This window comes from Felis catus, chromosome B2 (genome assembly GCF_018350175.1).
Source record: "Felis catus isolate Fca126 chromosome B2, F.catus_Fca126_mat1.0, whole genome shotgun sequence".
Classification (NCBI taxonomy): Eukaryota; Metazoa; Chordata; class Mammalia; order Carnivora; family Felidae; genus Felis; species Felis catus.
In genome coordinates, this window is record NC_058372.1 from 44,964,688 (window position 1) to 44,979,325 (window position 14,638).

General features: G+C 48.6%; 1 protein-coding gene across 1 annotated transcript in view; it reads right to left on the bottom strand.

Moving 5' to 3' along the window:
- TNFRSF21 (TNF receptor superfamily member 21) overlaps positions 1-12,918 on the bottom strand; it is a 73,110-nt gene extending 60,192 nt beyond the window's left edge. The window contains exon 1 of the mRNA XM_023254047.2: positions 12,389-12,918. Coding sequence (XP_023109815.1) covers positions 12,389-12,475 — 87 coding nt within the window. The 5' untranslated portion in view covers positions 12,476-12,918. The remainder of the gene's footprint in view (positions 1-12,388) is intronic.
- Between the last annotated feature and the right edge of the window lie 1,720 nt (positions 12,919-14,638).

Here is a 14,638-nt window from a genome sequence, read left to right on the forward strand (position 1 = left end):
CATTTTATTATGAGAGTCACATCAAATTTATAAGAGGCAGACATTGCTGGGAATTCTCCAAATTGGAAGGGGAAAAAGAACGGTATGAAGAGGAAAGCTGCAAGGACAAAGCTTCCACAAAACACAGATCTGTTCCCAGGTACGTTATATAAATTTGGTCAGCTTCTTGCATTCCCTATTATCTACGCTGCCTTAAAAAGGTCTTCTGTTGCTAGGGCAAAAGCAGGGACTGCTGTTAACGTCGGCGAATATAAAGAAACACCGAGGCTAGAATGTGCTGACTCCAGGGCTGGAAGGAGGCGAGCTCAGGGCATACTGGGAAAAGGAAAAACACAGGCACAACTTAACCCAGATGCTGTCTGGCCTGGAACCTGCAATGCAGAGGAGTGCCCGCACCCAGCACTGAGTCCTTGGACCACAGATTTCAGCTCCTTCCATCTAGGCCAGTGGCTAATTCCGTGGGCCAGGACCCCCGCCTACATGGGGAAGCCACATTATAAACAAGACAGTGGTCAAGGTTTAGGGGAAACACTTTTCTGCGCTCCCTGAGCATTTATAGAATCCTCATATAAACCAAGGCAACACTAACAACACCAGCCAGGGCAACGGTCCCGGCAGGAGAGCATAAACAAGACCTATTTTAGCCTGGCGTGTGCCCTGCAGGCTGGCTCCACCAGGTCCCGGCTGTAGGATCTTGGCGAGTGACCCAACCTGTGTCTCCGTGTCCCCATCGGTATAATGGCGAGAACTACTCTCCCAAGACTGTTTTCAGGATTCATTGTTAATACAGATAAAACAGGTGTAACACGCGAGACACAAGTCAGCCCCCCGGAAACTGTAGTTATTTTAATCATTACTCCTTCTGCTTATCACATTACTATATGGTAGCTTCATTGCCTTGGGATTAGGCAGTCTCCTAAAACACCCCAATTAAAATGCAAATGTCCAGTTCGTGAGAAGTGCATCAAAGACACCAGATTTTAGAGGCGCCTGGGTGGCTCAGTCGGTTAAGCGTCCGACTCTTGATTTCGGCTCAAGTCAAGATCTCAAGGTTCGGGAGTTTGAATCCCACATTGGGCTCCACACTGACGGCATGGAGCCTCCTTGGGATTCTCTCTCTCCCTCTCTCTGCCCCTGCCCTGCTCATGCTCTCTCTCTCTCTCTCTCAAAATAAATAAAACGTAACAAATTTTTTTTTTTTAATTTTAAAAAGATACCAGATTTTAGAAAGCTGTAATCCTAAAACATTCCCTACTAGCCTTGGAGCATGCTACAAAAACCAAAAAACAGAAAACAAAACACAGAGTGCACAGTGAGGAGTTAAGAGACAAACAAGGGCCAACTGACACTTCAAAAAAGGTTTAACATGTAAACAATACATAGCAAACGAGAAAACACAAGAGAGGAGAAAGGATTTACTTTCAATAAAGTGTACTTCAGACAAACGGAGCAGCAGAATTTCAGCAAGCATGTTCCAGAATGAGTTTCCCTGACTTGGTCCAACAGGATGCTCATGCTCTCGGGTCTGAAACACGGGGGAAGAAACTCCCGCCAGTCCCCTGCTTTTTTATAGCCCACGAGCTAAGAATGATTTTTACATTTTAAATAGTTGCGGGCGTAGGGGGGTGGGGGTGGGGGTGGGTGGCTGGGGTGAGAATCAAAAGACGAATAAAATTTTGTGACACATGAAAATTTGAAATTCAAATTTCAGTGTCCACAAATCCAGGTTTATTGGAACACAGCCACGCCCATTCTTTTAGGTATTGCCCAGAGCTGCTTTCAAAGCACAAAAGCAGAGTTGAGCGGTTTCCACAGAGACCACATGCCCCTCAAAGCCAAAAAAACACTATCTAGCTCTTTACAGATAAAGTGTACCAACCCCTGGCCTAAAAGTTTAGGAAATACTCCTGATGGCAGCCCTCCCAGAGGCACAATTCATATTAGCCTGTTGTGGCTCCAGGAGGCTCCGCGGGAGGGCTGCAGAAAATAGTGACTTCGCTGAATCCGGCATTTCCCAAACTTTTTTGGGAACTGGCCATACAATCCTTTACTCACGCAAGATGGATGAACACCCCGCAGAACACACTGACGCAGTTTCCACCACCAACGTGCTGCTCGAGACCAGAAAAGTCAGCTAACCTGACGTTAAAAAGATCAAGCATAAAATTCAAAGCCGTCAGAATAGTCGGTTGAGCCCGACTGTAAAGAGATCCATTTCTGATTATTAAAACAAAACCAATGACAACCAAAGACACTCTAGAACACAAAAAAGAGGGGGTTTAAGAATTTACTCACCTCAATTTTTGTTATTAAATATAATGTTAAAAGTAGAACATAAAAAAGTGTGCCACACAACAGCTAACAAAAGCTTATAACCAAAAATGTAACGAACGAATGCAAATGAGGTTAACATAAATTCCACCCAACAGCTGAGACAGAGGACAACATGAGTAATTAATTACAAAGGTAATTATCACATGGATAAACTTATGACACCCTAGCAATCCCCGAAATGTAAACGTGGGCAACCAAGGACCCTTACATATCTATATTAAAGCTGCATAAATAAATTAAAATGATAAACTCCAATGTTGGCAGCCTTGTGGGCTAGAAGGCACATTTATAGTTCCTGGTGGCACTTTAAATTAATTCAGTCTTTCTAAAGACAATCTGGCAGTACGCAGCTAGAGCCATAAAACGGTTCATTCATTTCCCGTGACCCAGCAATCCACTTTGGGGAATACACCCCAAATATACCTCACTTTTGGGAACAACCCAAAAGGAAAAAGAGCGGTTGGTCTGTACAGAGACAACTTCCTCAGTGCTGCTTGCTTGCAGAGCAATGCCAATAACCCAAGCGTCCACCAACGGCAGGGTGGCTCAACACATGGCCAACCGGAGGAGAGACGGCTATTTAAAAATGGCAGGCGGGGCCGGGGCGCCTGGGTGGCGCAGTCGGTTAAGCGTCCGACTTCAGCCAGGTCACGATCTCGCGGTCCGTGAGTTCGAGCCCCGCGTCGGGCTCTGGGCTGATGGCTCGGAGCCTGGAGCCTGTTTCCGATTCTGTGTCTCCCTCTCTCTCTGCCCCTCCCCCGTTCATGCTCTGTCTCTCTCTGTCCCAAAAATAAAATAAACGTTGAAAAAAAAAAAATTTAAAAAAATTTAAAAAAAAAAAGGCAGGCGGGAAGGCTTGAACTGCATGAACCACAGGCACCTCAAACTGACCAACACACATCCAAACTTTGGGTTCCCGAGCCCAGCCACCCCTCCCCCAGCTTTCCCCTTCAAAGTAGTCAGACCACCAAAGACTCCACTCAGGAACCAGGGAGTCCGGCTTGATGACCGAGTGAAAGCTGTCATGCTTTCCTTCAGCTCCTGCCCCCTCACATCTCATGGTCAGTAAACCCTCTCCAAAACCTTTCAAATCTAGCTAGTAATCCCCATCTTCCCTGCCACGACCCCAGAACCACAGTCTTTCCCCTGAACTAACTGCAAAAGAATCCAACTGGCCCTCCTGTATCTCCAGGTCCTCTTTCTTTCTTTCTTTCTTCCTTCTTTTCTTTCTTTCATGTTTATTTATTTTTGAGAGAGAGAGAGAGAGAGACACACACAGAGCATGAGCAGGGGAGGGGCAGAGAGAGGGAGACACAGAATCCGAAGCAGGCTCCAGGCTCCGAGCTGTCAGCACAGAACCCGACACGAGGCTTGAACCCAGGAGCTGTGAGATCATGACCTGAGCCGAAGTCGGACACCGAACCAACTGAGCCACCCAGGCGCCCCTACAGGTCCCCTTTCTAAGCCTTACTCCACAGAACCGCCACAGAGTGATCTTTAAAAGAAATCTCATTAAGGGGCGCCTGGGTGGCTCAGTCGGTTTAGCAATTGACTTCAGCTCAGGTCATGATCTCATGGCTCGTGAGTTCAAGCCTCTCATCGGGCTCTGCGCTGACAGCACAGAGCCTGGAGCCTGCTTCAGATTCTGTGTCTCCCTCTCTCTCTGCCCCTCCTCCACTTATTCTCTCTCTCTCTCTTTCTCTCTCTCAAAAATAAACATTAAAAAACTTTTTAAGAAATCTCATTAAAATCATATTACAAGGTTGCTTACAACTGTATGCCCAGCCACATCCTGACACGTTCACATCTTTAAAGGGCTTGTCCAACCTGACCCCTGCCTGCCTCTTCAACCTCAGCCCACACTCCCTTTGCCCCTACTCGCTGAGCACCAACTGCAATGGCGTTCTGCCTACACTCTGAACATGCAGACTCCTTCCTACCTCTGGACCCTTCTACATGCTGTTCCCTCTCACTGGCATCCTCTTCCTTGTGCTCTTGCAGAACATCGCCCTTCCTGTCTTCCCTAATAAACTATGAACTCCAAAAGGGAAGGAGTAAAAGGCCACGAAAGGCCTTTTACTATCACACCCAAAGTGTAGCAATGCCTGACATTTTGCAGTGCAATTTAGCAATGTGCCATAAATATTTATTAAATGAAGGAAAATGTCTCTGTCAGATAAGATAGATGCAAAAAGGAAAGCAGAATACAAGCAAGTATGTATACATTAGTTTTAACTACTCGTAAATGTGTGTATATCAAAGAATAAAAATGAATTGGGAAGAGAAATGCATACCCACTAGGTTCCTCAAGTCTGCCGATTCGCCTAAGTTTAAAATGTCCTTTGTTAATAACTCAAATACCCTCCAGTTGTAGCTCAAAGTGTTGAGATGCAGCTCAAGACCCAACTACCCTCCAGCCTGTCTAGAATGAATGGTTAGTTTAGAGCGAGGTCCTGGACTCCTAGAAGTAAAGGAAGAGCAAAAAGTGAATGATAACCAGTTAAATTATTCTGGAAACCTGTTACCATTTGCCTTTGAATCTTTTCCTCCCTCCCCGGCCCATTTCTCTTAATCCTGGTGAAGCCAACTTGGCCGTACCTAGGATGAAATCAAATAATGGTCTTGTCTCAAGAGTTCTTTGAGAAACCAGAATCCCAACCTCTTTCCCAGAACCAGTGGTTAAACTTCTCCTCATCCTTGGCCTTTCTTTAGTCTACTCAGCATCTACAATCTAGGAAGAGATATGTTTAAAAGCCCGCTTAAGAGAATATTAAAAGTGAGTGTCAGAAACCCCACACAAACACATGACTTACGGGACCGTGCAGATCATGGAGTTCAACCAGTTTCTAAGAGACCTGCAAAGTTACTGAAGTAAATACTACTAACAGATGAGGCAAAGCCATGCACTAATCCTACACAAATAACCAGGCTGGCAGCGAAAAAACCCTACCAGGTCCTCAAGTTCTCCGGAAAAGTGAGTTAAAACTACTTGCTAAGCAGAACCCCTGTCACACCGTTACTCACTAAGCAAATATTTGTCAAAATGACCCAAGGCGTAGGAAAGCAAAGCATCCATTCCCTAGTTATAACATTTCAACTTGCAAGAATATCTTTCCATCCTAACCACGGCACCATCGTCCGTCCACTTTCAGTCCACACACACACACACACACACACACACACACACACACAGGTTGCTCTTACTTTATAATCAGCTGTTCTGGCTAAACTTCCTAGTGCCATCACAGGGCAGAATGGCTTGCCAGAGAGAAAGGGAAATGTTCGACTCTCAGGTAAAATCATTCCCTTAATGAGAAACAAAATTCCAATAACTGAAGGTTACTTGTTCCCTACCCACAACTTGGCCGAGAAAGCATGGTGTACGAAGCCACAATGGCCTAGATGGGAATCCTCTCTCTGCGACTTGCCAATTGCTTGACCATAACTTCTCTCACACCTCAATCCTTTACTTATAATATGGGGCTAATGCTACTACATCACGGACTTGTAAGATATACTGAGATCATTTGTAGAAGGTATTCAACACGATGTCAGTGGTAATGTCAATAAACAGGAGCTTAGTAATATCCACATCAGTGATTAATATGAACAGCCATTAATATTCCTCCTCTCTGGGCTCTCGGTGCAGAAGCCTTCTTGAATCCACAGCTACTCTCATTTGATTCCGGGACTCACGGACGCAAGCCTTTCCTGCCCCCTAAATCCATTAAACTCAGGTTCCTTCTCCCAAAACAGATCTGCATACAGCTCCAAGCGGATGACCCACCAAGCAGTTCTGGTGGTGAAAAGGCAAATGGAAAATAATATAAGATCGGGGAAAGAGCCCCTGCTATGACGTAGCTTACAAAGCCCCCTTACTTCTCTGTTGTTTTCCTTTTGTTCTTTACTTTGCAACAAAGCCTTAGACAGAATTTCCAAATCTCCTAAATTTTGTTTAATGTTTATTTATTTTTGAGAGAGAGAGAAAGGGAATGAATGGGGGAGGGACAGAGGGAGAAGGAGATACAGAATCCAAAGAAGGCTTCAGGCTCTGAGCTGTCAGCACAGAGCCCAACATGGGGCCCAAACTCACAAACCACGTGAGATCGTGAACTAAGCCGAAGCTGGATGCTTAACTGACTAAGCCACGGAGGCGCCCCCATAATTTCCAAATCTTCTAAAGAGGAGATGGGGCTAGAGAGGTCAGTGTCCTGACTACCCACCTACACCCGGCCCACTCTCACCCTGCTTGAGCTCCCTTGGAGCAAACTTTCCCTCCACTGCAAGCATCGGTCTCTACAAGGCCGGGATGCTGATCAGGGCAGGGGAGGCGGGGGGGGGGGGGGGGGACAGCCAGAATCCAGGGAGAATGGACCATTCCAGGAGGACTCTCCACCCCTCAGGAAGAGTGAGGTCAAAAGCGTAAATATCCGTGAAACCACGGGTTTGAATCAACAGCCTGAGTATCAGTGAGCCTCACCTGTCTGCAGCCCCAAGGTTAGGACACACTCACTGACACCTGCCAAGCTCCTCCCTGGTTATACCTCTGCCCGGGGTTCCTCTCCCCTGGACTCAGGCCAGGAAACGGGAGGTGGTAGGAAAGCCAGGTGGCAGCAGAGAAGCCGATTTCAGACTCTTGTTTATTTTTTGGTACTTGACAAATACAAACACTCGGACAAAGCCAGTATTTATTCATGATCTAGCACCCCTCCCCAGTTCCTAAAGAATCAAAGCTCAGCAGCTGCTACCCCGGCAGCAACAAAGCCCAGTGTCCTGCTAATGCTAAACACGGATCCAATTTGGGGGAACAAGTTGACTCCTATTAATATTAAGGCTTCTGTTTTCATTCCATCAAGCACACATATCTGTGCCTGATGGCCCGGACTGAACCTGCTTCAAATGGTCATCGGGCACATGCCCAAAGGCGATGACATACCCTAAGCTCCTCCAGTCACAGAGCAGAAGCATCTGAGTTTTCCAGGAAGTTGCCAGTGACTTGGCCTCAGCAGAATTTGCCAGGCCTGTTTGGGGGGGAAGAGGGTCAACAGCGTTTAGTGCTTACTGGAAAATAGACGTTGCCATTTATGCAGTGATAAGTCACTCAATTCATACTGGCTCCTAAATAGTCTGGCGATCTGACTATTTCCTGGCATCAATCAATCAATCGATTGATCCATCAGGTTTACCCAAGCCAATTATGCGTTACAAAGAGCAGGTGGAGTACGAAACCAATTTGCAGCTTGTCAATGGAGTCACCAAAGACTCACTTTCACCCCTCACTTTCACAGATGGACTCAAAGGCAGAGTTGAAGTGGGATGTCTCCACATTCTGATCTACAGTGCAGAAAGTACACAGACCACCTGTTAGAGAGCCCCTTAAGCCACGCCTACTTGCCTCTATCCAATAAGGCATACCTGGAGAAAGTCACCTTCTTCAACCTGTCCTGGAAAAGAGGGCATTAACTGTTTGGACCACATCCAGCTTGGTAGCCTTTGTGCAAATTTAGCCACACTAAAACACGTATAATTGCGCCAGTTGGTGATCTGTGTCTATTTAGTCTCAGGTTTTTTTCCTTTAACTTAACGTAGTGTACTTTCCACAAGGAACTTTTTTCTTGCTGATCTGGTTTGCCCGTGTACTTTATTTTACAGTAGATTTTTGTCTGTTTGTTTTGGACTGAACCTGAGGCAGATTCAGCCATATGCCTTTGGAAACAGTGCAGATTGAGAAAGCTTTGACAAGGGGGATGGGAGATTACGGGGTAAGTCAGAAATCCTGCGTTCCAGTACAAGTCGGCCCTCCCTATTCTTCCGATTATAAGTGACTTCCCCTACCAGTGCTAATGTAGGTTATTCTGAGACCTGGGAAGGTTTTTCTTCTGCTGGCTTTCAAACTAAGCAAGCCAAAGTCACTTAAAGTAGTCTAAAGATTTTAACATCAACCACACGTTGTGTATTACTTTGAGTACATTCATCCACGGACTCCATATCAGCCCTACTGATAGCCATGTGCATTTTACATACCACAGAAACCGTGCCTGAGGAGCAAGATCCAAATCCTAACTCATCCCTGGGTTCCCACCGCCTAGTACAGCGCCTCTCTCAGAGCAGGTGCTCAGAGTAGGTTTGCTAACATGGAAAGGAAATCAATTCCCCTAATCTAGGCTCTTGTCTTCCCTCCAGCTTTCCCTTGCCACTTTCCCCCTCTACGATTTGGAAGTTATATTAAAGAAAGGAGAAAATCTTTTGGATATAATACCAGCTCTGATTCAGAGTGCTACTTGAACTTGCCATCAAGTGCTTCAGGACTTCAGGCCCCACCAGACCACTCCAGGCATGCCTAGCCCAATAGCCAAAGTCAAGTGCCAAGAAGCTAGATGATTAACTTCAATAAGCGAAGGGCAGGAGGTGACACGAAGCTAGACATCCAGTCTCAATGACCCTGGCATTACTTGGTACTTTCTAGGCCGGCACATGGCTGAACAGGCTCCTAGAACGAACGCCCCTCTATCTGGAAATCGTAATACGTGCAGAATAGCAGTTTCCAAAACTTCAGACCTCATTTCCTTATCCATTACGGTTCCCTTCTCTTCTGACTGCCTCCCTGCCAACATTCTATCTTTCCGGTCAAAGCAAGCTCCCTGAGAGCAGGAGACCCCTGTGAGTGTGTCCTACCTACTGGGCATGCCCTTGTAGGGCATTCCTTAACAACGGCACAAACTTCAAAGCCTCACTTCTCTCCAGACTTTCGGCCTGGAACACATAACATTTCATCTCTCAGTTTCTGGTTTACGTTCCTCATGAATACTCTGCAACAAACCAAACCACCAGTCTCAACTTTCCTCCGGTGAGCCTTCGGTCGCTACACTTCATCGTCCAGCAATTTGGAGTTGTGAAATGCGTAAAGTGGCACAGGAGTGAGCAAGAGTACGAGCCGAGGAGTCAGGCGCTGCTGGGTCCCGGCCCGAGTGCCATCACTAACGAGCTGTGTGGCCCAGCACCAACCAATGAAGTGTTTGCAGCCCTAGGTTTCCTCATCTGTAAAATGAGCATAACACCACCTGCTTTGCAGAGATGTTGGGAGTAAATGAGATACGGTATATAAAGCACCTGACACAGTGATTTATATATATATGTGATATTGTACGTTATGTAGGTATCATACGTTTTTTTTAAAGCTTATTAAAGAGATACAAGATTTTCATACAGTTAGCCTGTCATCCCGAAAAAACAGTGTCAAAAATGATGACAATAATGTGGTGCCTGGGTGGCTCAGTCATTTGGGCTGCTGACTTCAGCTCAGGTCATGATCTCACAGCTCGTGAGTTCGAGCCCCGCGTCGGGCTCTGTGCTGACAGCTCAGAGCCTGGAGCCTGCTTCAGAATTCTGTCTCCCTCTCTCTCTACCCCTCCCCCACACTCACACTCTGTCTCTCTCTCAAAAACAAACATTACAAAAAAAATTTTTTTTAATTTTTTTTTAATGTTTTATTTATTTTTGAGACAGAGCATGAACGGGGGAGGGGCAGAGAGAAAGGGAGACACAGAATCTGAAGCAGGCGCCAGGCTCTGAGCTGTCAGCACAGAGCCCGACGCGGGGCTCGAACTCACGGACCGCGAGATCGTGACCTGAGCTGAAGTAGGCCGCTTAACCGACCGAGCCACCCAGGCGCCCAGAAAAAATTTTTTTAAATGATGACAATTAACAATTATAGTCATAAAAAGAAGATATTTGAAAAACTAGAGTAACTGAAAGCCATAATAAAAAGAATATTTTATTGAGTGCATTTTTTTAATCTAACTGCAATCTGTGGGTAGAACACTAACTTCCCCACTTCCCCCACGAGTGTTCTGAGCACCTGCCATGGTTCGCTGGGCTCCAGTGCCTGTTGTCTGCCATTTTCACATGGCTAAGAACTCCAAAGGGATAAATAATCCTATACCGATATCATGAGATCATCATTTTACACATTAGCAATGCCTATCCTGAGGACTGGGCTTGCAGAGTGGGGATGGGAAAAAAATAGAAGACCTCACCTCGTTGGGTGTTAGAGCAAAATCCCTGGTGACCCCTGGCACACCCTCTCGGTCACCCTCAGGACAACTGGGTCAACCCCAAGCCATTTCATGGACGGAAATTAGTTGCCGGGAGAATAAGGACTCTCACTTGAGTTAACAGCCTGAGATAGCCTCTAAGCCCCCCTATAAATCTCATTTTTAAAAAAGACAGCTACACTTGAATTCTCAGGTCTTTCGTTGCAAATCCAGGGCACGATTGTTAGATAAACTGAGTTTAACGATTTCAGAAAAGGAGCATGGTTCTTTCTCTGATGGTCAAAGCAGTGGAGACACTTTCATTATGTGGAGACCTTCCTTTAAACACCTATCTCATGCTCAAATGTAAAATGAATGAAATATCACACGGACTCAGGATTTAACCGAGGCAAGGACTGTGTGCGGCATGTAATAATCAGATATGTCAGAGGGACCAACAGGCATGTGGTGGGTAGAGGAGCATGGAGAAATTCAAGGGCTGATGTAACTCCACTGATGTTAGGGTCAGTGTTCCCATGGGCCGAGATGGGTTTCTCTCCACACCAACACTGTCAACCCAGGTCCACTGCTTGAAGAGACGCCCATCCCCACCCCCTTATGCTCAGCATCCCTCCCACTTGTTTCAAGGATACAGATCTTGACTTTGCCATTACTATTAATGGGCAGAAAAGACGCTGAAAGGAGACTGGGACTTGCCTCATTATAAATGCTAACAGCACCAAACTTTTCTTTAGCCTCTCTTTTCCCCTTAAAACCTACACTCACACAGGGAACCAGAGCGTCTGTAGGATGAATTCCCAGGCCATAGCAACTGCAATGCCCTGGGATCTAAGAGATCTTGGCTAACCAGCCATTAAGCCCTTTTCGGGAAGGAGACAGCGAGCCTGCCTTTCCCTTACACAGCCCAGCCATGAAAATAGGCTCTTGTCTTTTGTTTTTGTTTGGGTTTCAGCTAAGAATCTCTGTCCTCCCTCCAGAGACAAAAAGACAGGCATGGGAAGCTTATGGTGGCTCAAGGGCTTGATCTCAATTTTTCTTCCACCTGACTCGCCCCCTCCCTTCCAACATTTGGAAAGGGGAAGGGATCTGGGGAAGTTGAGGATAAGTTTTAGGTCAAGGGGTGGTTTCAGGCTTTGACCAGGTAAGCGAAGGAGGACTAGGTCCAGGGCACGCCCTGGAGGCTGAATGCGGCTCGGGTGAAGAACGAACCTGCTCCCCTTTGCAGGGTCACCTGCCTGGCCGCAGGTAAGCGAGCGATAGGAAAGGCTGGAGCAATTCATCTTCCTTTATGTGGGTCTCTCCCCCTCCCCCCACTCAAGTGGCAGCGCGCTGGCTGGCTGGGAGCCGGCGCTTCGGAGGCGCCCGACAGCGGGTCTAAGGGTCCTTTTTTTGGCACGCAGAAACTGCGACCCACCCGAGGCGCGGAGGAGAGGTGGGGGAGGGGCGGCCGGCGCGCCGCTCGGGAAGGCACCGCGCGGACGCACCTAGGTCTCCGGCGGCCGGGGCGCACCGGAACCGCTCTCCCACTGCGGTAGCATCCCGACACGACACTGCAGCTGCAGCACAGCGGCGGCCGCCGCCCCCGGCGCCCCGCCCCGCAGCCCCCGCCCCACGCCACGCGGAGGGCGCAGCGGCCGGTGCCAGTGCCGGTGTGTGGAGGGGGTAGGGGGCACAGGGGGCCCGAGGTGCGGGAAAAGCCCCGAAATGCGCAGGAAGCCGGGGGGCCACCTCTAGCGCCTCCTCCAGCGCAGCCAGACCGCGAGGAAAACAGTTCGCCTTCATTCCAGAGTCCCGGCTGAGCCCGGTGGCTCCCCCAGACGACCCGGGTACCTTCCCCTCGGCCTGCACGCTCTGCCACCCCCACCGCCACCCCCACCCCCACCCAGCCGGGCGGACCCCGCGCCCCCCGCAGCCCCGGCCCGGGGACCCGCCCCGCTCCCGGAGCGCGGCGCCTTGGGCTCCCGCGCGCCCGCCGCCCCCGGTCCCCCCCGCGCGCTCACCAGGAGAAAGGAGCCCGCGATCATCGTAGCTCTAGCGACGCGGCTGCAGGAGGCGAGGGCGGTGCTGCTGTTCGCGGAGGTCCCCATGGCTGAGCCCGGGGCTCGCAGAGGCGCCCGGGGCGCGTGGCCCCCTGGCAGCTGGAGTCGGCGGCTGCTTCTGCCCAGCGCCGCATCCACCGCCGCCTCCCGGGCCGGGAGCCCATCTACCTCCAACACCCCATGTGCACTGCGGCAGCCGGGCAGCCGGGCAGAGGAGGGAGGCGGCGAGGGAGGCTCCGGGGGCGCTCAGCACCTGCCCAGCCGCGCGGCCGCCCGGGCGGGGAGAGGCAGCGGCGGCTGCAGCCCGCGCCTCCCCGTGCTCTCCTCCGACAGCGGCTGCGGAGAACCAGGGAGGAGGGCTGGGCGCGAGAGAGCAAAGGAACAACTTCCCATAGCGAAGCCTCCAGCCACTGCCAACCACCCTCCACCGCTGCCCAGACCGGCCGGTGAGGGACTGAGTCGGGTGGCCGCCGGGCGCGGGGACACACGTGGTGGCGCCGAAGGGGCGGGGGATCGGCCCTTTGTGATGTCACCCGGGAGGAGGCCGGGCTCTTTGTGCGATCAGCACCGGGAAGGCGTTCCAGGTCGAGCGGGGAGGGAGAGGGTGCCCCTTGGCGTTGGCTGAAGGAACTGCAGTTGCTTTTTGACCCGGGGAAACCGCGGCGAAGGTGTGCCGACCCCTGGCCCAAATTTACTTGTTTTTTCTAAGACGATTCTAAGTAAATTATTTCTGCGACAGGCGCCCATCTGTGGTTTTTGACGCAGTGATTAAAAACAGACAAGCACCCTAGAACACGTAGATGAACTGCGTGCCAAAAATATACCAGTGAGTTGGTTCTCAAACCTGGCTGCGTTTTCGAATCACCTGAAGAGCTGAAAACACATGTATGCATGCCTGATCCCACCCCAGAGATTCTGATTTAATCGAAAATAGGGTGTGGCCCGAGCATTGGGATTTTTATAGGTTCGCCAGGTCATTTTACTCTGGAGCAAACTCCGAAAACCTCTGGGCTGATGAGCACAGTTAAGGAAACCCAGACTAAGAGTTCCAGACTCAGAGTCTGTGGAGTTGGGTCCGTGGGTGGTCTTTGTGAGGCCTTGGAAATCCTTGAGATGTGTGGGCAGGTGCATCTTTCTAATTAAAGGATCCAGTGTTTTGAATCAGATTATCACCGAGATGAAAAACATTTCTCCCCCCCCCCCCCAAAAAAAGAAGTGTTAACATTTTGTAGTTGAGTTTCAAATGCCGTTGTGGGCGGGTAGAAAGGAAGTTAGTTAGCACAGTGCTTCAGAAGTAGGAACAGCCAGAACTTTATCTTGGATAGTTAACATCTACATTTCTGAATGTGAGATACGACCCAGCATCCCTTTCTTTGGAGGGAGTCCGTCCCCTGACTGTGACCGCCTTGTCTGGTCCCATGGTGTCCATCGTCTAGATACTGACTGCTCATAGAATACTATATTGAACCTGCCACTTTCACTCTGTCATCCTCATTTGTCAGCCCTGTGGTGCTGGGCTTGTTCTAGCTTTCCTTGACCCTTTCTAGTTCAAGGTACACACTTTCTCAGTCACCTGCTTCAAGACTCACTCAGTACCCCTGAAGATAACCTATTAAAACAGAGGTGTGAACTATTCATTTTTTGATTGACATATTTGTGCTTTGCCCATTGTTCTGTGCTTGCTTGGAAGATGATAAAAATAGATAGATAGATAGATAGATAGATAGATTCATTCCAATCTCTTATTTCAGACATCTGTCGGTAAAGAAAAGGATTATCCATAAATATTAAAGGGGGGGACCATAATGTGTAACCTCTGGTGAAATTAAAAGAACGGGTAGAAAATATTACCACTCAATATGTAGTTTGGGGAGAGGGTAATGTTTGGATTTGAATGTCTCTAGCTATTTCCAGAAGTTCAAGAGAGTGAGGGTTATTTATTGTGTCTCCATATGTAACAGTTTCAACTATTTCTTTAAAAACTCAAAGGACTGGTCAATATCATCATGTTTTTTTTTTAAGTTACATGGGTGTAAAAAAAATGGGGGTGGATGGGTGAGAGTGACAGCCCTTGTTTGTTAGCTAGTTCATTTAACTCCTCACAACTAAACCTACCTTGCTCAAAGCCGGAGCTGATTGATTTGCTTCATGAACTTGGGCAAATTTCGGGTTTAGGTTTTGGGTTACTATGCAGGTGTAAGGAGTCCTGTC